Source organism: Trachurus japonicus, chromosome 16 (assembly GCF_045865225.1).
Source record: "Trachurus japonicus isolate A0001 chromosome 16, Traja_1.0".
Taxonomy (NCBI): domain Eukaryota; kingdom Metazoa; phylum Chordata; class Actinopteri; order Carangiformes; family Carangidae; genus Trachurus; species Trachurus japonicus.
Genome location: NC_140922.1, coordinates 23399414 through 23418300, shown reverse-complemented (window position 1 = coordinate 23418300; position 18887 = coordinate 23399414). Strand labels below are relative to the sequence as shown.

At 42.1% G+C, this 18887-nt stretch overlaps 2 protein-coding genes across 2 annotated transcripts; one reads left to right on the top strand and one right to left on the bottom strand.

The window, feature by feature from the left end:
- Nucleotides 1–1090: 1090 nt before the first annotated feature.
- On the bottom strand, nucleotides 1091–6341 carry derl1 (derlin 1). The gene is made up of 8 exons (XM_085802675.1): nucleotides 6017–6341; nucleotides 3962–4073; nucleotides 3762–3826; nucleotides 2992–3018; nucleotides 2448–2543; nucleotides 2164–2216; nucleotides 1935–2045; nucleotides 1091–1578 (listed from the first exon to the last, which is right to left on the bottom strand). Exons 1-8 carry the CDS (start codon nucleotides 6167–6169, stop codon nucleotides 1422–1424), a joined length of 774 nt encoding a protein of 257 aa, XP_085658801.1. The 5' UTR covers nucleotides 6170–6341; the 3' UTR covers nucleotides 1091–1421.
- A 1541-nt stretch (nucleotides 6342–7882) lies between these two features.
- tbc1d31 (TBC1 domain family, member 31) lies at nucleotides 7883–18284 on the top strand. The gene is made up of 23 exons (XM_085802672.1): nucleotides 7883–8354; nucleotides 9212–9352; nucleotides 9703–9818; nucleotides 9938–10116; nucleotides 10285–10436; nucleotides 11063–11222; nucleotides 11487–11687; nucleotides 11789–11956; nucleotides 12123–12202; nucleotides 12801–12947; nucleotides 13081–13214; nucleotides 13435–13568; nucleotides 13816–13995; nucleotides 14082–14314; nucleotides 14394–14466; nucleotides 14623–14702; nucleotides 14803–14938; nucleotides 15270–15362; nucleotides 16039–16167; nucleotides 16363–16557; nucleotides 17382–17451; nucleotides 17528–17674; nucleotides 17918–18284. Exons 1-23 carry the CDS (start codon nucleotides 8284–8286, stop codon nucleotides 18070–18072), a joined length of 3174 nt encoding a protein of 1057 aa, XP_085658798.1. The 5' UTR covers nucleotides 7883–8283; the 3' UTR covers nucleotides 18073–18284.
- Nucleotides 18285–18887: the final 603 nt, after the last annotated feature.

The following is an 18887-nucleotide window of genomic DNA, read 5'->3' as shown; positions in this document are numbered from 1 at the left end:
TGTTGGCACGGTCATTATACACTACTGTCATGTGCACAGTGGCAAGATCAGAGCAACTATATAGAACAAATAAGATTTTTTTTTTTTTAAAGCCTGAGGTCCAAAAAGTTGTGCAAAGTGATCATGATGTTGATGTATTTTGTGGTGAGGTTCATCCAAAAGATGTCCAGAATATATATTTTTCAGGTTTTTACTCTGCTGGATTTGATGGCAGCCTCACTGTTAATAACTAACCCTAACCTGAGTGGGCATTGAACAATATGTGTCCTTTGTTCAGATGCAATTAACGAATTCAACCAAAACGGACCAGAAAAACACACTGGCATCATTTCATTTGCCCATAAACCCAATAAACTAGAGACGATAAACATGCTTATGTACAAAATTATTAGCCTATACATCGATGTGTGGATTGACAGTTTGATAACTAATAGTCATTGTAAAAATGTACTACTTATACAGGGTTTGAGGCTGTTGTCCAAAGAAACAAGATGTTTCATTGGAGGATTAATCTTGGAGGATTAAGTGATTATGAATAGAGAAGTTAATATCAGCTCCAATAGTAACATACTTAGATGCAATCAGCCCTGACTCTTTGAAAAACTAAGAAAAATGAGTAATAGGATAATCATACACTCACACTCATTTGTCTTTTCAATAAACAAATGTTATATTTACAAAAAAAAAAAAGCATAACCCCATTTTCACCTCATTTTGGTTAAGATCACATCTTCTGACAGACAAAGATCAGGCCTGTGCCACTGGGGGCTTAAGAACATTTTACACCCATGTAAATTCAGACCTGGAAACAGTGCTCTCTAAATAGCTTTGCCCATGTTCAGTAAAGGGATGGCTGAGAGCACAATCCCAGTGCGTCGTCGGTAATTACAATGTAATCTGATATGGCAACACAGAGACGGAGAGGACAGGATCAACAGCGTGCTGGTGTGCAGCTGCAACATCTTCCTGTCTTGACAGTCCAATGGCAGGGTGTGGAGAACAGGCGGAGGAGGGATGGAGGGGAGGGAAAGAAGAAGACAGAAAGAAAGAAAGAAAAAGGAGGGGAGGGAAGATCAAGAATCATCACATAAAAAAAAAAGATTTATTCAGATTTTCTTCTATCTGCTTCACATGGACATATCCACAGTAGTTTTAATAGAGCTGGCTTTACTTGGTGAACTCAGCCTTAAAGCCAGAGTCTGAGTCCCACTGTGTGCTGCTGTCTGAGTTAAAATGACTGCTTCCTCAGATTTCAGCCTGTTGTATCCTTAAAAACTAAAACAAGAGGTTCAGGGTTTCATCCCCCTCAAACAGAGAAGAAGGTGAAGAAGCAAGCATCTTAACGCGCAACCGTCAGCCGCACGGCCATGTGTTACTGGGAGCTAAAGGAGGAGCGTGGAGCTATCTCCTCCTGCCTCCTCTCATTCTCCTCCGAGGCGGAAGCCTTGGCCCCAGTTGTGACGTCCTCCCCCACCGCCACCTCCTCCTCCTCCTGCCTGCTCCTGGGCAGCCGGTCTCCTGGTGGGAGGGACTCCGAAGCCTGACACCCCTCCCCTCCTGTTGGGGAGATACCGATACCTGGAGAGAGAGAGGAGAGAGATGGAAATCTTCTGTCTTTCTCTGTCAAGTAAGTTGTTCGATAACAGAGACAAGCTACGAACATGTCTAAACTTTGTCCTGAGGCTACATGTGATGGTTAATGCAACAGAAACGGACAGATGAAAAATAAGTATGTCTGTAACAGGAAAAGTGCATTAAAATGAGTAAAGTTATGGTTTGTTCCTTGTGAATTCAACTTTTCATCCACAAGAAGAAACGTGTTATTTCTCCTCTCGGAAATGACACAGACTCATCCTCCATATCCTCAAATCTTAGCGATGGAAGTTGTGGAGTGCAGCATAAAATGAAGGTTGTTAAATAAATAAAAAACTTACAAGAACTCTGGAGTGGAGAGGAAGGCACGTCCACCCAGGTCCATGGGGTATTTGAACATGAGGAAGAAGTAGAGGTGACCCACCAGGTTCCCTGTCAGTTCATTCACAAACCTGTGCAGCAACAACACAGAGAAGTACATTTTCAGAAAAACACTTCTTATTAACTTCAAGACATTAAAAATCTATCAAACTATATTGAATTACTGGCAAATTTAAAACTGTTACTCACGAGCCTCCAATGATGAAGTTGAAGACCAGGATGACCCACGGTAGATAATGTGCCTGTGTCAGAGCAACAGAAAACATGAAGCACATCATTAACACGTCTATAGGAATTACAGGTTGTAAATGTTACATGGATTAACGATGACATGATACCATAAACACATACTATTTGATGTGTTTACATTACTAGGACATATGAGCTGCCCTTTAAAAGGCTGTTTAGGCGGTAAAAATACACCATTTGATGCACAACAAGTGATAAACGGTCGGTGATAAAACATGAGCTACCTTAAAACGTGTGCCAAACCAGAAGGACACAACCATGTCTTTGTTGAACTGAGCCCAGACATACAAGCACGACATGATCAGTGGGATCATCAGCAACTGGAAACACAAACAACAACAACATGAGTCCAGACAAAAAGTATCAACACTGATGCACTTTTCCTTCATCCATAATTTACTATCACTGTTTTATGTCTATCATTTCTTCTGTCAGGTTCATCATTGGGCACAAAAAACCAAAATGCTATGAGAGGAAATAAACAGATAATCCAGTTACTTATCCTATCGATCACTCAACATGTTGAAGGACAATCATAGACACTTGTTTATAGCCTTGCTTTTATTACAGCTGGACGGTTGAGTGAGTTTACTGGTAACTATCGATGCTAAGTGAGGTCGGGTGAAGCAGAACTTCCTTTATGATACTTGATTGCAAAGACTTTTTGTGTTTTTTGTGCTACAAATCACTGCATCATAACTGTGGAAAGTGCTTTAAGGTATAAATGACATGAAGACAGAGAGAGTGAAGAGAGAGGGAGCATCTTACCCGCATGTCCATCAGCATACCCGTTATCTACAGCTCAGAGTCAAGGACAGTCAGTAACTTTATGGTTCAATACAATCTCAGCAGGAGCCTGAAGATTACAGCAGCTGGTGACTGGAAAGTTGCCAGTTCAAATCCCCCACCCCACCGCCCCACCCCTCTCTGAGCAAGGCATCTGACCTTGACAGTCTAGGTCCTGACAGATGACAATCAGGTTTCCCACGTGGGATAATGAAAATGTCTGAATCCTGTGAATCCAGATCAGACCTGGTATAAAAAACCTCCCACAGTTCGATTTGTTTTCCCACCCATTCTCACAATGTGCCCGAGGTGACAAATAACTGAACATCTGGAATAGATGAGGTTTTGAAAAAAGGAGCACAGGAAAAGAAATGTCTGAAAAACCCAGACAAGCGGTGTGAGACTGTCAAAGCTGAACTCCTAACAAAACTGCACACAGCGTTGAGATGTGGGCCGGGCTGCACTGCTGGTGCTGCATGTGACCTAGATTAGGTTTCTCTGCTCTGCAGGGGTAGACTGACACTGGGCCACTGGCACAGAGCCACCCTGACATGGCACAGTGCTGCAGAGAAAGAGAGGGAGAGGTACAGGAAAGACAGATGAAACAGGGAAGCAGAGGGGAAGGAAAGCTGCAGAGTATTTAAATTAACGGTAGAGAGCTGAGGCTAATAGCGATATAGCCTTTGGTGTTGTAAACAGAAGATTTTTTTTATGTGGTTTTGGGATTTTGTGATGCACAGTCATGAGGATACAACAATGCAGATCCAGTTGAAGAAAAGCATGAAGACATAGTCTGCAGGCCTGCCATCAAACGCCCCTGCAAAGAGATACCAGAGGAAACATTAGTAGTGTGACTGCATGTGTGTTCAAATGGACTACACTTTTAATCTTTGTCTTATCACCACCCAGAACCCTTTAACACTACGTTCACATGTTCAAGCAGTGGCCTCACCTGTCTCCAGCCGAGAGGAGTAGTGGTAGAGGAAATACAGGTTGACTAGGTACAGAAACCCGGTGTTAGGGGTGATGGGGAAGTACAAGGTGGCTGTCACTGGTCTCCAGAGCTGAAACACACACACGAGAGACATTCACCTCTGAGACATGTAGTTAGACATCAATATGGCTGCGCTTTGCGCTGTGCAGATCCAAACTTTCAAGCGATGCGCTCTTGACACACATGACGTCTCATGTGGAAGTGGTTTTCAAACGATAACTGTCAGGCACAAGACACCTGGTGTTCGTCTTCAGCGTCTGTTACCGCAAAAGGGGTTCAAAGAGTTCAACTGAGGGCGATAGAAGTCGGACCAGTGTGAGATTTAAGGGGTGAAGAGAGGACAAAGCATCTTCTGCATCTTGTGTAGCACCTTGTGATTTTTCACTGTGTTTTCTAGCATTTTATAATCAAATAAAGACAAAGATGTTATATACAACAGCTTGATAACCATTGTAAAATGCTGTTGTCAGTTATTTTCACTGCACACAGTATACACAGTTTATTACATAGCAAGCAGCATCTCTAAAGGTGGAGATTTCATAATTATTCGGCAGCACAGCAGACACAGACAAGGCTGCAGCACTGCCTGTGTTTCTTCGAGATATCAGTAACCTACTGTTGATGCCACACCAGCTCTCTGCTGCTCAAATAACCAGTGGTGAAGTATTTGAAGTAACCTTGTATGAGTATAGCCGAATATAGCCCAATACAAGTTTATGTCCTGATTTCAACATTTTAGCTTTGTGTAATAATAGAAATAAGAAAAATAAGAAAAAATTGTAGTTTAAGTACCAAAACCAGCCCATGTAGCATTATATGTTGTATATGTAAATCACTGCATTATTGCTGTTGTTGTATTTACATGTAAATATTTTCCTGTTTCCTGTAGCCAGTGAAGGAGGAGCTAATGCAAAGCTATGATGGTTGTTTTAATCAAACACAAATATCCAAGGAAAGTACAAAGGTACCTAAAACCTGCATGGAACTTGAGCAAGTTAACTTAACTTGCAGTCCACCACTGTAAATAATTACACAGCAGGAACTACTTTTCCCTTTAAGCCGAGATTCACATCCTGTCTCTTAACCTTAAATGACCTTATAATAAACCTTGTTTCTAAAGCTAGTTAACACTGTAACAACTCTGCCTAGAGGTGTTCATCAAGAAAACTCCTAATACATTGCTCCAAAATATCATCTCTCTCATGGCAACATAACAACAACTAAAACTTTGCACCATTGTCCCACCAAATGAGTTTAAATGCAGCATTTAGATTAAGTCCCCCTCTCGCAAAAATACACTGGACTGTTTTTTATTATTATTCTGTTTTATTTTGTTTTTTAAATTATTGTTATTGCACAAATAGTTATGTACAAACATCCATGGCATACATTCCTTAAACAACAAAATAAAGGAGCAGGTGCATATGAGAACCCAGTGGGGAAAATAACAACAAAATCATACACACATGTGTATAAAGTTATAAAGTAAATAAAACAAAGGCCAGGGCTTCTTTTTAAACCATACTCATCAATAATACTTAACAGTTTAATGGCATTTTTGTTTTTCATAAGATTGAGGGCTTTTATGAAATACAGAAATACGTTATGAAACAAAAACCTAGGAGTCGATTTTTAGACATTTACACTTTAGAAATGTACACCCAGGATGAGAATATTATTGATGAGAAAGCCACCTTCTAAATGATCTGTATCAGGTGGATCGATGTATGAAGCCAGTCATGAATATCACTGTCACTGGACCGGTGTTGATATCTACTTCTTATTTTAGTATGGCCAAGTAAGTAAAGTCTCATTTTGACAGCAACCGGAAGTCTGCCCGTCCTACGTCTCGCCCTCTGATTGGCTGCCACTCGGCTCAGGCCTGCGCTCAGTTTAACGTTAGCTCCGTTAGCCACCTGCTAACCAGCCAAAATACATCCTGAACACAAGCGCCGCGGAGAGTTCACTCCGACACACACTCTTTAGGGGGAATAAAGCCATTAAAACACTTACGTGAAATCTACTGTAGACCAGCTCCGGAACCAGCATGAGGTGCCTGAAATCCACCAGTCCTAGCTTCCCAATAAAGGGAACAGCAATGGAGGCAGCGAACCAGGACCGGGTGATTAAAGGGATGCTTCTGAACCAGTCCCCAATGTCCGACATCTTTCCATAGGATCACTGCCCAGCTATGCCCCCGGAAAACACGAGCTCCTCGCCGAATATAAACCAGTATCCCCCCAACAAGTGCGACCCTCACAAATCTTAATATCACTGTTGCTCCACTGCTAAGTTTACATGACGTGGCTAATCACAGAGAGCTAGCTGTACGTATGGTAAAGTTACCGAGGGCGGAACAGACACATCCGGTTTGACTTTTCAAAGTAAAACTAAAATGTTTTAGTACCACAACTACTTCTACTGCAACTACTAGGAAATGATACAAAAACTGTAATAACAACTATATTATCTGCTTGATACAGCTCGTCGCTGACATAATGAACACTGTTGTGATTTTACATAGAATGGATTGATTTTAGAGAGATGCCACAAGGATTTATGTCACGGCTGCAGACAAACTTTTTTTTTTTCACTAGGAGCACAGTGGCCCCTAATTAAAAAATTTAGGAACACAAGCTGAAAATTTAGGGGCGCACACAATAGGTCAGCTTGCAAATATTCATATTTCTTTTTCATTCATCATGCTTTGAGTTGCTCCTCCCATGTAACACAGATTTGCACATATGCAAGTAGATGAAAAATGTATTTGCACTGTCACAAATTTTAGGGAAAAAATGCCCCCATTTAGGAGCAGATTTGTGTTCAGATAATCTTAGCTTAAAAGCCACTTTCCAGATTTGACATTACATTTTTGAAAACATTTTGCCCAGGGCTAACAAATACTGTATGTGGCTTACCTTTTCTTTGGGTCCTTTATAATAAGACTTTATTAAGGACACAATCCAGAGGTCCATAGGGACTAAAAGTACATAAAAGACAGACAATAAAAAATATGCTACAGTTCAATGTAAAACAAACATCGATCACAAACATAGCCACCATTATCAACCAGATATGGCTACATCTCATTGTAGGACAATATTATTGAACAAAAGATTAGATTATAAATAAATAGATTTTTTTTTTTAAAAACGCTATGTTAGTCAAAGAAGGCTATTATTGAGAATGTCATCAGTGCATTAAGTTGGTAGTAAAGGCAGTGTTACACCAATGGCCTCTCTTCTGTTGTATTTTACCAAGATGTTGGTTTGCACACATTTGCACATTCATTATTTGTCTTACCGTATGCTCTTAGTTTGAAAGAAAGGCACCAGAACCGGATGTGTTTTGTCAACTAACGCCAACATTTATTATAGGTGTTGCTTTGTATTATTTTTGTACTTCCTGTGTAATTTGCACCAGACCCCTCTTTGACCATCCAGAGGCAGCCAGCAACAGAAAGAGGCGTGACGCGCGTCCACTGTGCGTGACGGACATCAACCGTCACCTTCTCCTACAGCAGCCACCTGTGGCTACAATTTAATTTACAAAATAATAAATATAGATGTTAAATGTACTTTTTATATGGAGTTAAGCCAGGGACAAATTTTCATTTATTTTGCCAGTTCCCCTTTTCCCAGGGACAGAAGTTGTAGTTGTTTTTTTGTTTTTAGTGAAAATTAAAAAAAAAAAATAGACAAATAAAACTGTAACGTTTAGATATTGTATATAAATTTTAATAGGGCCCTTAGTTTCATCGCCAACTTCTTAAATAATTGCCAAATTCCTTGTGTGTGTCTGTGTTTTCAGGTCATCACAACTTTAGCTTCAGTGAACTTTTTTTTTTTTTAAACTACGTTTCCCATGATGCACTCCTCTGTTTACCTACTACGTATTACGCCAGGCGACGAAACAACCGTCCTCAAAACATCGAGAAAAAAAGAAAAAAGAAAACAGATACTGTGGGTTGAAGGAAGCGCCTTGAACGTGTTTCGAGTATTATTTTTAACGCTGAATATTGTTGAGTATGTATTGATATCCTTTACGGCTTCTCCTGTTGTAATTTAAGCCTAAACACAGTGAGAGTTGCCGTTTCAAATTTCGCGCTGTTCGCACCGCCTGAACAGAGATTCAGACAGGCGGCTAGCCCCGTTAGCCTGGTGTGTGTGTGTCTGTGAGATGGGTCTGTAACACGAAGTTTAGCTAACTGAGGTGGGAAGTCTCTGTTTGTTTGTCTTTTTTTTAAATGTGTGGACCGAGTTTCCACAGACTTGTTTAAAATGGAGGTGACCGACATCGGGAATAAAGAAGAGGGGAAAGTCTGGCATCGAAAACCGACCCCAGGCAAAGGGTAGGTCTGTGATGGTCGAGTTTAGTCTCCTGCTAGTTAGTTAGTTAGTTATTAAGTAGCTTACCTGATGCTGACAGACCTACCTGGGCCTGCACTATATTGTATAATGTTCCTAATTCACAAAACCTAAAATCAGCTGATGACTGTTGTGTCATTTGTTCAGTTACACTTGCACACACTTGTTGCACTTCACTCATTCTATCTATCTATCTATCTATCTATCTATCTATCTATCTATCTATCTATCTATCTATCTATCTATCTATCTAAACTAAAGAGGTTTAGTGTGAAAGTTAAACATTGGCTCAAGCAGCAGCAGAAATGTGAACATTAATTTCTCACAAGTCATTGTCAATACAGCACTTTACTAATGTTTAATGCTCAGTTTAACTGGTGTTTCAATCTGAAATTTACAACTTCAACTGTGGTTATTTATTCATGGTACCTATTCACCGTATTATACACTGTATTTCTATCATTGCATTTATTGTATTTAGTATATTTTATTCTATTCCTAAGCCTGCCCGGGGACAAAGACTGCAAATTAGCTGAAGCTAGACGTCTTATATGCATCACATTTTCCCATTTTCTGTGGCAATGTTGTATGAATTGTCCCTGTTAAACATTAAAATAAAAATCTATCAATCTATTTAATGAATCAAAATCTATGTAAGTATAGACCTCTCAGACTTAAATAACTCTTTGAATAATTCATCAGTAGTCCTTAAAAGATTGTTAAAGTTCCACATGTTGTTAAATATGCTGCTTAACTTCTTCTTCAATACGAGAGAGCAGCCATGAGTTACTGAGATAAGTTGAGTTTAATGTCAGTGTTGTCTGTGTTTACATTTCCTCAGTGTGTTGGTGACGGTGGTCCGCACTGCTCAGCACGCCAAGACGGTGCGTTTCCTCCACGTGACCTTTGACACCACGGGAGATTCCTTCCTGGCTGGGGATCACCATGGCAACATCTATGTGTTTGACATCAGCAGAAACAGGTGATTGATGCTGCTCAAAGGTCCCAACATGTTTGTTTACCATGATTTGCTTTGCAAAGCTTGGCAACTTGGGTATTGCAATGTGTCCACAGTTTATTATTGTTGTTGTTTCTGCCATGTTTATATGGTTCGGCATAACCACACTTATATTTACCTGTCTCCCCTCAATGTGTTTAAAAATAAAAATACCTGGATACATCAGCTTGTATGGACTTGACGATGATCTAAACATAAATGGTCTTACTTACGTCAATTTTGGAGCAGAGTTCCTCAAAGTAGCCAGGTAAATTTGTGCACGCTTTCATATTTATCTGATGTCATTTTTTTTTATTTCTTCTGTCTTGGGGCAGATTTCGTCTGGTGCAGAAGACTGGACAGGCCTGCACCGCTCTGGCTTTCACCCTCCGCAGGACCACAGAGTTCCTTGTTGCCCTGACTGACAACACCATCAAGTGCTTTGACAAGGGTAGGATGTACACATGCACATAAAAGACTTGTAACATCCACTTCTGTGCACCACTTATCCCCACAAATAACTATAAATAAAAACATTTACTTCTATTTGCCTTTTGTTTCTTTGCACAGACACAAAGCAGCTGGTCAGCTGGATGCGCGGTCACGAAGGAGCAGTCTCATCCATCTCTGTCCACAGCTCGGGCCGCTACGCCATCAGCACGTCCTCAGACACAGCTCAGCTTTGGGACCTGGACAGCTTCCAGAGGAAGAGGAAGCTGAACATAAGGCAGTCTGTTGGCATACAGAGGGTAAACACGCAGACACAGCACAAGTCAACACAACATCTCTGATATAGTAGTTTGACTAATTCATGTAATTTGAGCATTTGTGAATGTGTTTTATTTTGTCAAACAAGAACAGTTGATCTTTCATCTTGTTGTTGTCATGTTAATGGTTCACTGTTGTCTGTGTTGCAGGTGTTTTTCCTTCCTCTCAGCAACACCATTCTTAGCTGTTTTAGTGATGACTCCATCTTCGCTTGGGAGAGTGACACGCTGTTCTGTAAATACCAGCTCCCTGTTCCCGACTGCGGACCCAAAATCTCCTACAAGGCCTTTGCTGTCACACGGTACGTCTCTCACATAGAATAGAATAGAAATACTTTATTGTCCACCTGTGCAAGCAAAGGAAGAAATTTGTCTTTGGCTTGCATAAAAATGCATTTATAAAACATTTTATTTTATTATTTATTCAGCAGCAACCCATTATCATCACTACCATTAAAGGAGAATTCCGGCCATTTTGGACCCCTAAATCGACAATCAAACAATCAAATATCTATGGTACATGACTCGAATCCATACGAGACACCACTGAACTCATGTAGTGTACAGTATAAACAGTATAAACTTTGTGTTTTTGCATGTAATCACTCACCTCAGATAGCCTAACGCTGAAACGTCCTGGAAAGACATTACTATCCGATCGCAGAGCACCTGCTCTCCCCGCCACAGAAACAAACACTTTTTCCTTGTTGTGATGATTTCTTTACAAAAATAAACGGTCGAGCAGTGCACTGGTAATGTCCAAAATATCTCCAAGCGTTCAAAAATGGCCAGAATTCTCCTTTAACTAGCTCACTGATTATGTAGATTCACTATAAATACATAACACTCTACCTCATGAGCACAACAGAAGTAACCAAGGATGGAGAAGGATTCATTGGTCGGTGATAGATGTGACTTGTGTTGGCAGTGACGGTAAGAGACTTGCAGCAGGTGGACGCTCCAACCTCCTTCACCTGTGGTGTCTGGACAGCAAACAGCTGCTCAGGGTGATTCAGATGCCCACTCAAGTCCGAACCGTCAGACAGCTGGAGTTTCTGCCGGACAGTTTTGACGGAGGAGCCAGCCAGGTACACACACACACACACACACACACACACACACACAACGTCACTGCAACATCTGCTTCTCCCTCATCTTCTGAGTCACGATTATGAGCCTGTGGTCTGTCTCATTGCCCATTCTGTATGTGTTTATCATGCTATCTCTTTTCCACATTGTGTGTGTGTGTGTGTGTGTGTGTGTGTGTGTGTGTGTGTGTGTGTGTGTGTGTGTGTGTGTGTGTGTGTGTGTGTGTGTGTGTGTGTGTGTGTTGTTTGGTCATGGCTGAGTAGACACTGGGTGTGTTGAGCCAGGACGGCGTGCTGCGCTTCATCAACATTCACACCTGCAAGCTGCTTTTCCACATCGGTTCCCATGACGACGCCATCACCGGAGTGGCGGTCAGCCCCAACGGCAGACATGTTGTGGCCATCATGGATAATGGCAGCATCAACATCTACAGTGTCCAGAGTCTCACACAGGAGTTAAACAAGGTGATCACCAAGAGTTTTCAGATTTGTTGTCATTATCGATGTATTGGTGCTTAAAGTTGACTGATTGTGTTTGTCTGTTTCTTCCTCTGGCCCTCACACAGCCTCCTCCCTCCCAGGTGGCAGTAGTCTCAGATAGTGACGCTAATCAGGAATTGTCAAACCTAAAGGTCAAGGTCAGGTCGGAGCGTCATAAGCCAGGGATGAGCTCGGGCAGGAGACAGGTGAAGATACTTAGACCCCCTGCTGTGTCTACAGCAGATGATAAAGAGGTAAACAAATACAGATACACACACACTAGTGTCCAAACATCAGCTTTTTCTTAACAACTGTGTTGTTTCTTTTGAGGTGTTTTTTCTTTTCATATTTCAAATTTAAATGCACAAAGCCTCTCTCTGCCTCTGACTAGATGTAGTGATTGTTCTGATCTTTGAACAGAATGAACTTCCAGCTGGTCTGAATAAGAAGAGGCTGGTGGGTCTACTGAAGGCCTTTGGAGAATATCCTGCTAAATACAGGTAAATGCAATTACCTGGTGAGTCTGTATTGTCTTTTTTTTTTAAGTCTATTTCTGGGGCTATTTGCCTTTAAAGAGGAACTATGCAGGATTTGAAGCTTAACTATGCAACATTTTTAGTAATTGTGATGGTTTAATAAATGACTTAACTTGTTACGAGGGAGAATGGAGGCTCCCTGTCTTCCACGTGTGTCACTTATTGTGTCTCTTGGTTGAAAACCAACTTTGCAAGACCAGTGCTGCCGCCCTGGTGTCCCAGCTCTCGTCTCTGTGCTGTAATATCTTGTTAATGATGGATAAACTACACAAATACACATATATGATAATGTTATGAACCGCTCTATTGATTGATTTCTCGCCGGCTTTGTTGTCGCTGGAGGAGGGTTAGCAAAACAGAGGAAAAGCAACTGGACTTGCATAGCTGCTCTTTAATTAAAAAGAGCAAGAGCCACCTGATGCGGGATTCGAACCGGGGCCGGCTGCAGAGAGGACTTTGGCCTCAGCACATGGGGCACCTGCTCTACCCACTCAGCTAAACGGCACCCCGTCTCACTCTCACTCTTGAATCGTACATTTGTCTGTGTGTGTTTGTGTTGCAGGATGTTTGTGTGGCGGTCTCTGCTGTGTCTGCCAGAGAACCATGCAGCGTACAGCAGCCTGACTGATAAGGGCCTGCATTCTGCCTACCTCACTCTGCACGACAAGTACCCCATCAAAAGTCACAAGCTACAGAGAGGACTTCAGAGGTACTATCTATTTCTCTCACATACACACACACACTTATATATAACTGCACTCTATTATAAGCACAGACACAGTTAAACCTTCAGTTGCAGTTTTTCCTCACTATTTTGACTCTGACTTTCCTTCATCTCACAGGGTTTTATCTGCCTTAGCTCACTGGGCGGCTATCTTTGGAGAGCTGGAGTACCTTCCCCTGGTGGCCTTCCCCTTTGTCAAGCTCTTCCAGAACAACCCGATGCTCTGCTTCGAGGTGGTGGCAACTGTCATAGGTAATTATCATGCACATAATTATCTCGGTATACACAGTTAAAACATAAACACAGGTCTCTGTTGCATATTACAGGAACATGGAAGCTTTTGAAATTCTAAACTACAGTTTTCATTGTTGCTGATTATTGAGCCATCGAATGCCATGATACAATGGTAATATATCATCCATTTAATAAACATGTTGGCAAGGGTTTAACCAATTGAGATGCTGTTTTGCAGTTAACTGGTGCCAGCACTGGTTTGAATACTTCCCCAACCCTCCTCTGAACGTCCTGAGCGCAGCGGAGAACGTTCTGGCTCATCATGACAAGGAGCTGCTGCAACACCTGGTGGACTGTGGCATCACTTCACAGGTAACAGTGACAAGCAGCTACACACAAGTGGAGCAGTAGGATGGACAGGAGGGAGCCACGTGCCCATATGTCTCTGCCCTGTTTAAAGGGATATTACGGCGTGAGTTTAACCCATGGTCTAACGCATCATGAGACCAAGTAGAACTTCTACCCGTTCTCACGGTGTGTTAGACCAGGGGTTAAACTTACGCTGGATGTCCCTTCAAGTTCACACTCTTCATACTCTGTCTTTCTGTGTCTATCCCAGCTCTACGTGTGGCCCCTGCTGGAGACCCTGTTCTCAGAGGTGTTGACCCGTGACGAGTGGCTTCGGCTCTTCGACAACATCTTCTCCAACCACCCGTCATTCCTCATCATGGCCTGCGTGGCGTACATCACCTGCTGCCGTGAGCCGCTGCTGCTCTGCTCCCAGAAACAGGACTTTGAGGTAAGAAACACTGCCTTCTCCTTTTCTGCTTCTCTCCTCCCCATAGTCAGTTTCCTCTCTCAACTCGCCCGTTTCCCTCTGTTCAGTATTTTTTTCATCATCGTAACAACCTGGATGTGGGAGCCATGATAAAGGAGGCCTACCGGATGCTGAACAGCACGCCTGCAGACATCCACCCCAGGACTATTCTGTCTGACTTTACTCCACTGACCACAGGCCAGTACCCTGTGTTCAACCACTACCCAGAATTCATAGTGGAATATCAGAGCCGGGAGCGGGAGAAGATTCGACTGCAGGAGATGGAGTATCTCCGTGAGAGGTGAGATTATAAATACATCAAAATAAGAAAGGCGTGAAAAAATGCATCACATGTATGTGAATATGTTATATCCACACAGGCAGGAGTTATCAGCGCATCGTGCAGATTTTTTGCGTCGTCAAGCTGAAGACGATGTCTACTACACACAACAGGTAGATGCAGCTTTTTTCAAGTTTCACTTAAACCTAAAGATCAGTTTAATTGATGTTTAGGTTTATGACTCATTCACTTTATCTGCCTACAAAACACAAGCATAGCACGGAAATGAAGTGAACTGACTCTTAGTACTTGGATGGATTTCAACACAGGAGCTCCTGCAGAGGGCGGAGGAACAGCGCAGGAATATCCTGGCACAGGAAGAAGAAAAACTAACAGAGCAGAGAGCAAAGTAAAAGCACAATACACTGACATGTCTGCAGTCAAGTGATGAGAGGGAGGACGATGTGATGCGTTGAAATTGGTCGTTGACACCACTCCATCCTCCACAGATTGGCAGCCATGAAGAGAGAGCTGAAGGTGAAGGAGTTACAGCTGCTGGACGCAACTAGAAGACGTTTCCTCAAACACCAACAGGACCTGAGAACCTCACAGATACAAAAACTGGACCAGGAGATCAGTAGAAAGGTTAGCACAGTTTAGTTATTCAGATGTTTCATGATATGAACATTCACATGCCTTAAAGACATTATAGGAAATTAAAACAGCAAGGTTTAATGGGAATGTTGACGACATCAACAACTAGATTTAAAACTGTTAACATTTCAGTTTAAAAGAAATCAAAGGAGCTATAGCTTCAGCTCTCTTGGGTAGATCAGCCACTGTTTGTCTCCAGTGCTTTAGTGTTTTAACTGCATGTGATTATTCTCAGTGACTGGCATCCGTTTTCTTTTTTAAAACAACTATCAAGCAGTGTTACAATAAAGATGCATGTAATATCTTGCATGTCCTTCCACAGATGGATCTGAGGGAGCGAGAAACAGCTGCAGCGGTGCAGGACCTGGAGGTCAGACAGATGGAGCTCGAGGCTCAGAGGAGGCGACTTGAACAGGTGACACCTCGTATTCATTGCACCTCCTTCCCTCCCTCCCTCCCCCTTTGTGGCTTGTATTTGCATTTGTTCCCAAATAACGTCTCTTGTCAACCTAGAAAGTCATTTGCTGTTGTAATGCAATAAAGCATAACAAATTAACGCTGCGGTCTGACTGGACATTAAATACATGAAAAATGTGTGACAGCAGCAACAGATTGGCCACTGAGGTTTACAGTCGTGTCTCAGTTTGTAGCGAAACTGAGCTCAAGAAAAGCAAATCTTCCTTGTGTTTCAAGATTTCAAGATACCTTTATTATTATCGTACTGGTGAAACAATACAATGTAATTTTGTTTGGCAACAATCCATCCATGGCAGCATATCTAAATAAATAAAAGTGATGGCTTGTTAGGAAGTGCATTAAAAATGACCTTTATAATTAAAAAGATTTTAACAAAAAAAAACATCAACCTTTAAACAGTCAGGATAAATAAATAAATAGTCCTTATCTCAAAAAGGTAGAAAAAAAGCATTGGTGCACAAATAGGAATATAAGAATAGAGAGAATATTGAGAATATTTCACTGCTTGTTTCATACTCCATAATTCTGGGAGCTAAGGCTAAAGAGGAGGCCATCCATCGACACGAGCTTTGACCAGTACTGCAAGTGTTTTAGTTGATGTTTTCTCCCCTCAGCATCTTCTGAAGGAGCAGGAGCGCACGGGCCAGGAGGTTGAGGAAGAGGTGGAGATGAGGATGAGGAAGGCCGAAAGAGAGGAGGAGAGCTACACAGAGATGCTGCACAGCACAGAGACAAACGTGCAGGTCAGTGACACCTTCTACTACGGAGCCAGAGTCACGACTTATATTGAAACATGTCGGCTTGTGATCTTGTTGCACTCACACACCCATGTGGCTTTGCACGTGAAACTATCAAAGCCTCGCAGTGAATTTGGCGCAGGTATCCGTGACCCCACGTTCCTGGATGCGTTAACTTTCTCTCTCTCCGCACACACACAGATCCTGGAGGAATCCCTGGCGGAGGCGTGCCAGCTGGGCCTGGAGTCAGACTGGCAGAGAGAGGTGGCGGAGCGCCTGCAGCAGGTCGACGCTGAGCAGGAGAGGAAGAGGGAGAGACTGGCAGAGCTTCACAGGCAAACCCTGGCAGAGGAGGAGAGACTGGCTGACACCATGAGAGATATGGCAGGAAGGAAGGTGAGAACAACAAGAGTGTGTTTGTCAACACAAGGAATTAACATGATGCATTGGCTTGTTAGTTGCACACTAAATCACTCTGACATCTTTTTTTTTATGGGGATTTAAGGCCTACAGTTTTTTTTCTTCAGTTGCTAACGAGATTAGGTCGAAGCTGAAGTCACATTTTTCAATCTCTCAACTCAGTCTGTGGCTGTTCCAGGTCAGAGAGGAGCAAACATTACAGTGTGAGCCACTCTCTGCCATGATGGTTTGTCATCATTGGCCCCGACAGAAAGGTCAAAGGTCAAGAAACACAACATTTGTTGTCGTGGGGTATAATGTGGTATTCGACAACTTTGCTGGTTTGCTGATGTTGATGAAAACATACGTCCAAATGCAGAAGAGAGGAAGTGGAAATGTTTTTTTCCTCTTTATAATTTTGTAATTTTGTGTTTCTGCTTTTTTCTTTACATATTTACAATAAAAATGTATTTGTTCTAAGAACTGTAAATCATTATGCACAATACATGTACTGTAATTGAAGCAGCACCCTGTGTTACAATATACAATAATTTAGTGCACTCAATAAAGTACCAAGATCTTTGTCTATGATAAAATATTGACTCATCAGGGGAAAAAAAACTTAAAAGATAAAATGTATGTTATGCAATCCTCTCTGCTGTTAGTTAGTTATTGGTTTTTTTTTTTAGCTCAGTGTGCTTAGAGTGACAGTGTTGGTTTCCAGAATGAAATTTGTGAATTAGGCTCATGAATTATCACCTAAAACAAATTATGAGATTCTGTTATTCCGTTAGATTATAAGAACTTGATTTAATTTGCAGTGGGATGAAGTGATGAACAGCAGAGCCCAGTTACAGGAGCAGCGACAGGCCTGGTCTTCAGCTGTCACAGGTATTACCACACACACACACTTTGTGTCTGGTAAAAGCTTGAAGCATCAGTGTTTACAGTGTTTGATTCGTGTCAGATGACCAGAGACAAACGAAGGCCAGGTCACCACCACCAGGCTTGATCAGAGGACGTCCACACACCGCCGCCACCACGCTGAGGTCGACAGGAACCAACATGGTGTGTCTGAACAGCAGCTCACCCTCAGAGAGCACCTCCACCACCTGTAAGTACACTGTGTGTACAGCAGATGCCACAGTGGAGTCATGAAACAAATGCAAATTATTGTTGCGTTGTTTGGTAAGATTGTGATCTAATTGTTATCGTCTGCCGCAGAGAGTGTTATTTCATAGACGATGCCTGGAGGTAACTTCCTCAAATCTGGCACAAAGTCAAAGGTGATCTGTGTACATTTTGTTCCTGCAACGTCTCAATTCAAGTCCGTGCTTCTTTCTCTTTTCATTCTCAGTCTCTCTGGACCGCGGCCGCGCTCAGCTCGACAGCAGCGAGAGAGAACTGCTCAAGGAAATCAGAGAGCTGCGACAGAAGCTGGCATCCAGAGCCAGAGAGGGCAACTCTGCCTCCTCACCGTCTGTCCTCACGCCGTCCTCTGTCTCCCAGTGACCACAGACTGCTCTCCCACCTTCACAGTGTCAGAAGAACATATTCTCAGATGAGGCAAGCTAGAGTGACAGAAACATTGATTCAAGCAGAGATTTACAGTGTATATAGTTATATCAGCTCAACACAGTGCTGGAGCTCCTTTTTGTATTTTTATTTTTTAATGAATGTTTTATGATGTGTCTTATTTAAAACCCGAGGTCGATAAAATGTTTAAAAAAAACTCAACTCTGTGTCTCATTGTTACCTCTAATAGCATTTGTCTGTTGTTAGTGAACAACAATGGAGTGATTGTCACAGCAGTGTATTTGTAATGTATCCCTCCAAAATCCTTTACCATCCATTCATCACATTCAAATAATGGTTTACTGTATACACCATGACAATGAATGGGAATGTTATTTGCATGTGTGTATGTGGGAAGTTATTTCTGACAAACGCTGCACAGGCTTTATAGTTTAGGTCATTGTAATCATCCTTTCATTAGAGTCGGTGCTGCTCGCTCTCTGGCTGGGTGTGTCTGTTGGTCTGTCGGCTTCTGCTCCATTTAGCACTCAGGTGATATTTTGACATGAGCCGAAGAGACAGCCATCGCCATTCCTGTCATTCATTCTTCTATATCCCTTCACCCATCCTTTATCTGTGTTCACCAACTCTAAATCACTCAGTCTCAAGCTCTGCAAGGGATTTTATTTTCCTTTATTCTATCTTTTGTTTTTACCTGTTTAATCAACACAGAAACACCCACTTGGCTTTTAATTGAAATATTGGGATATGTCTTGATTTGAGGCCACATTTCCCTCAGCTATCTCTTCTCT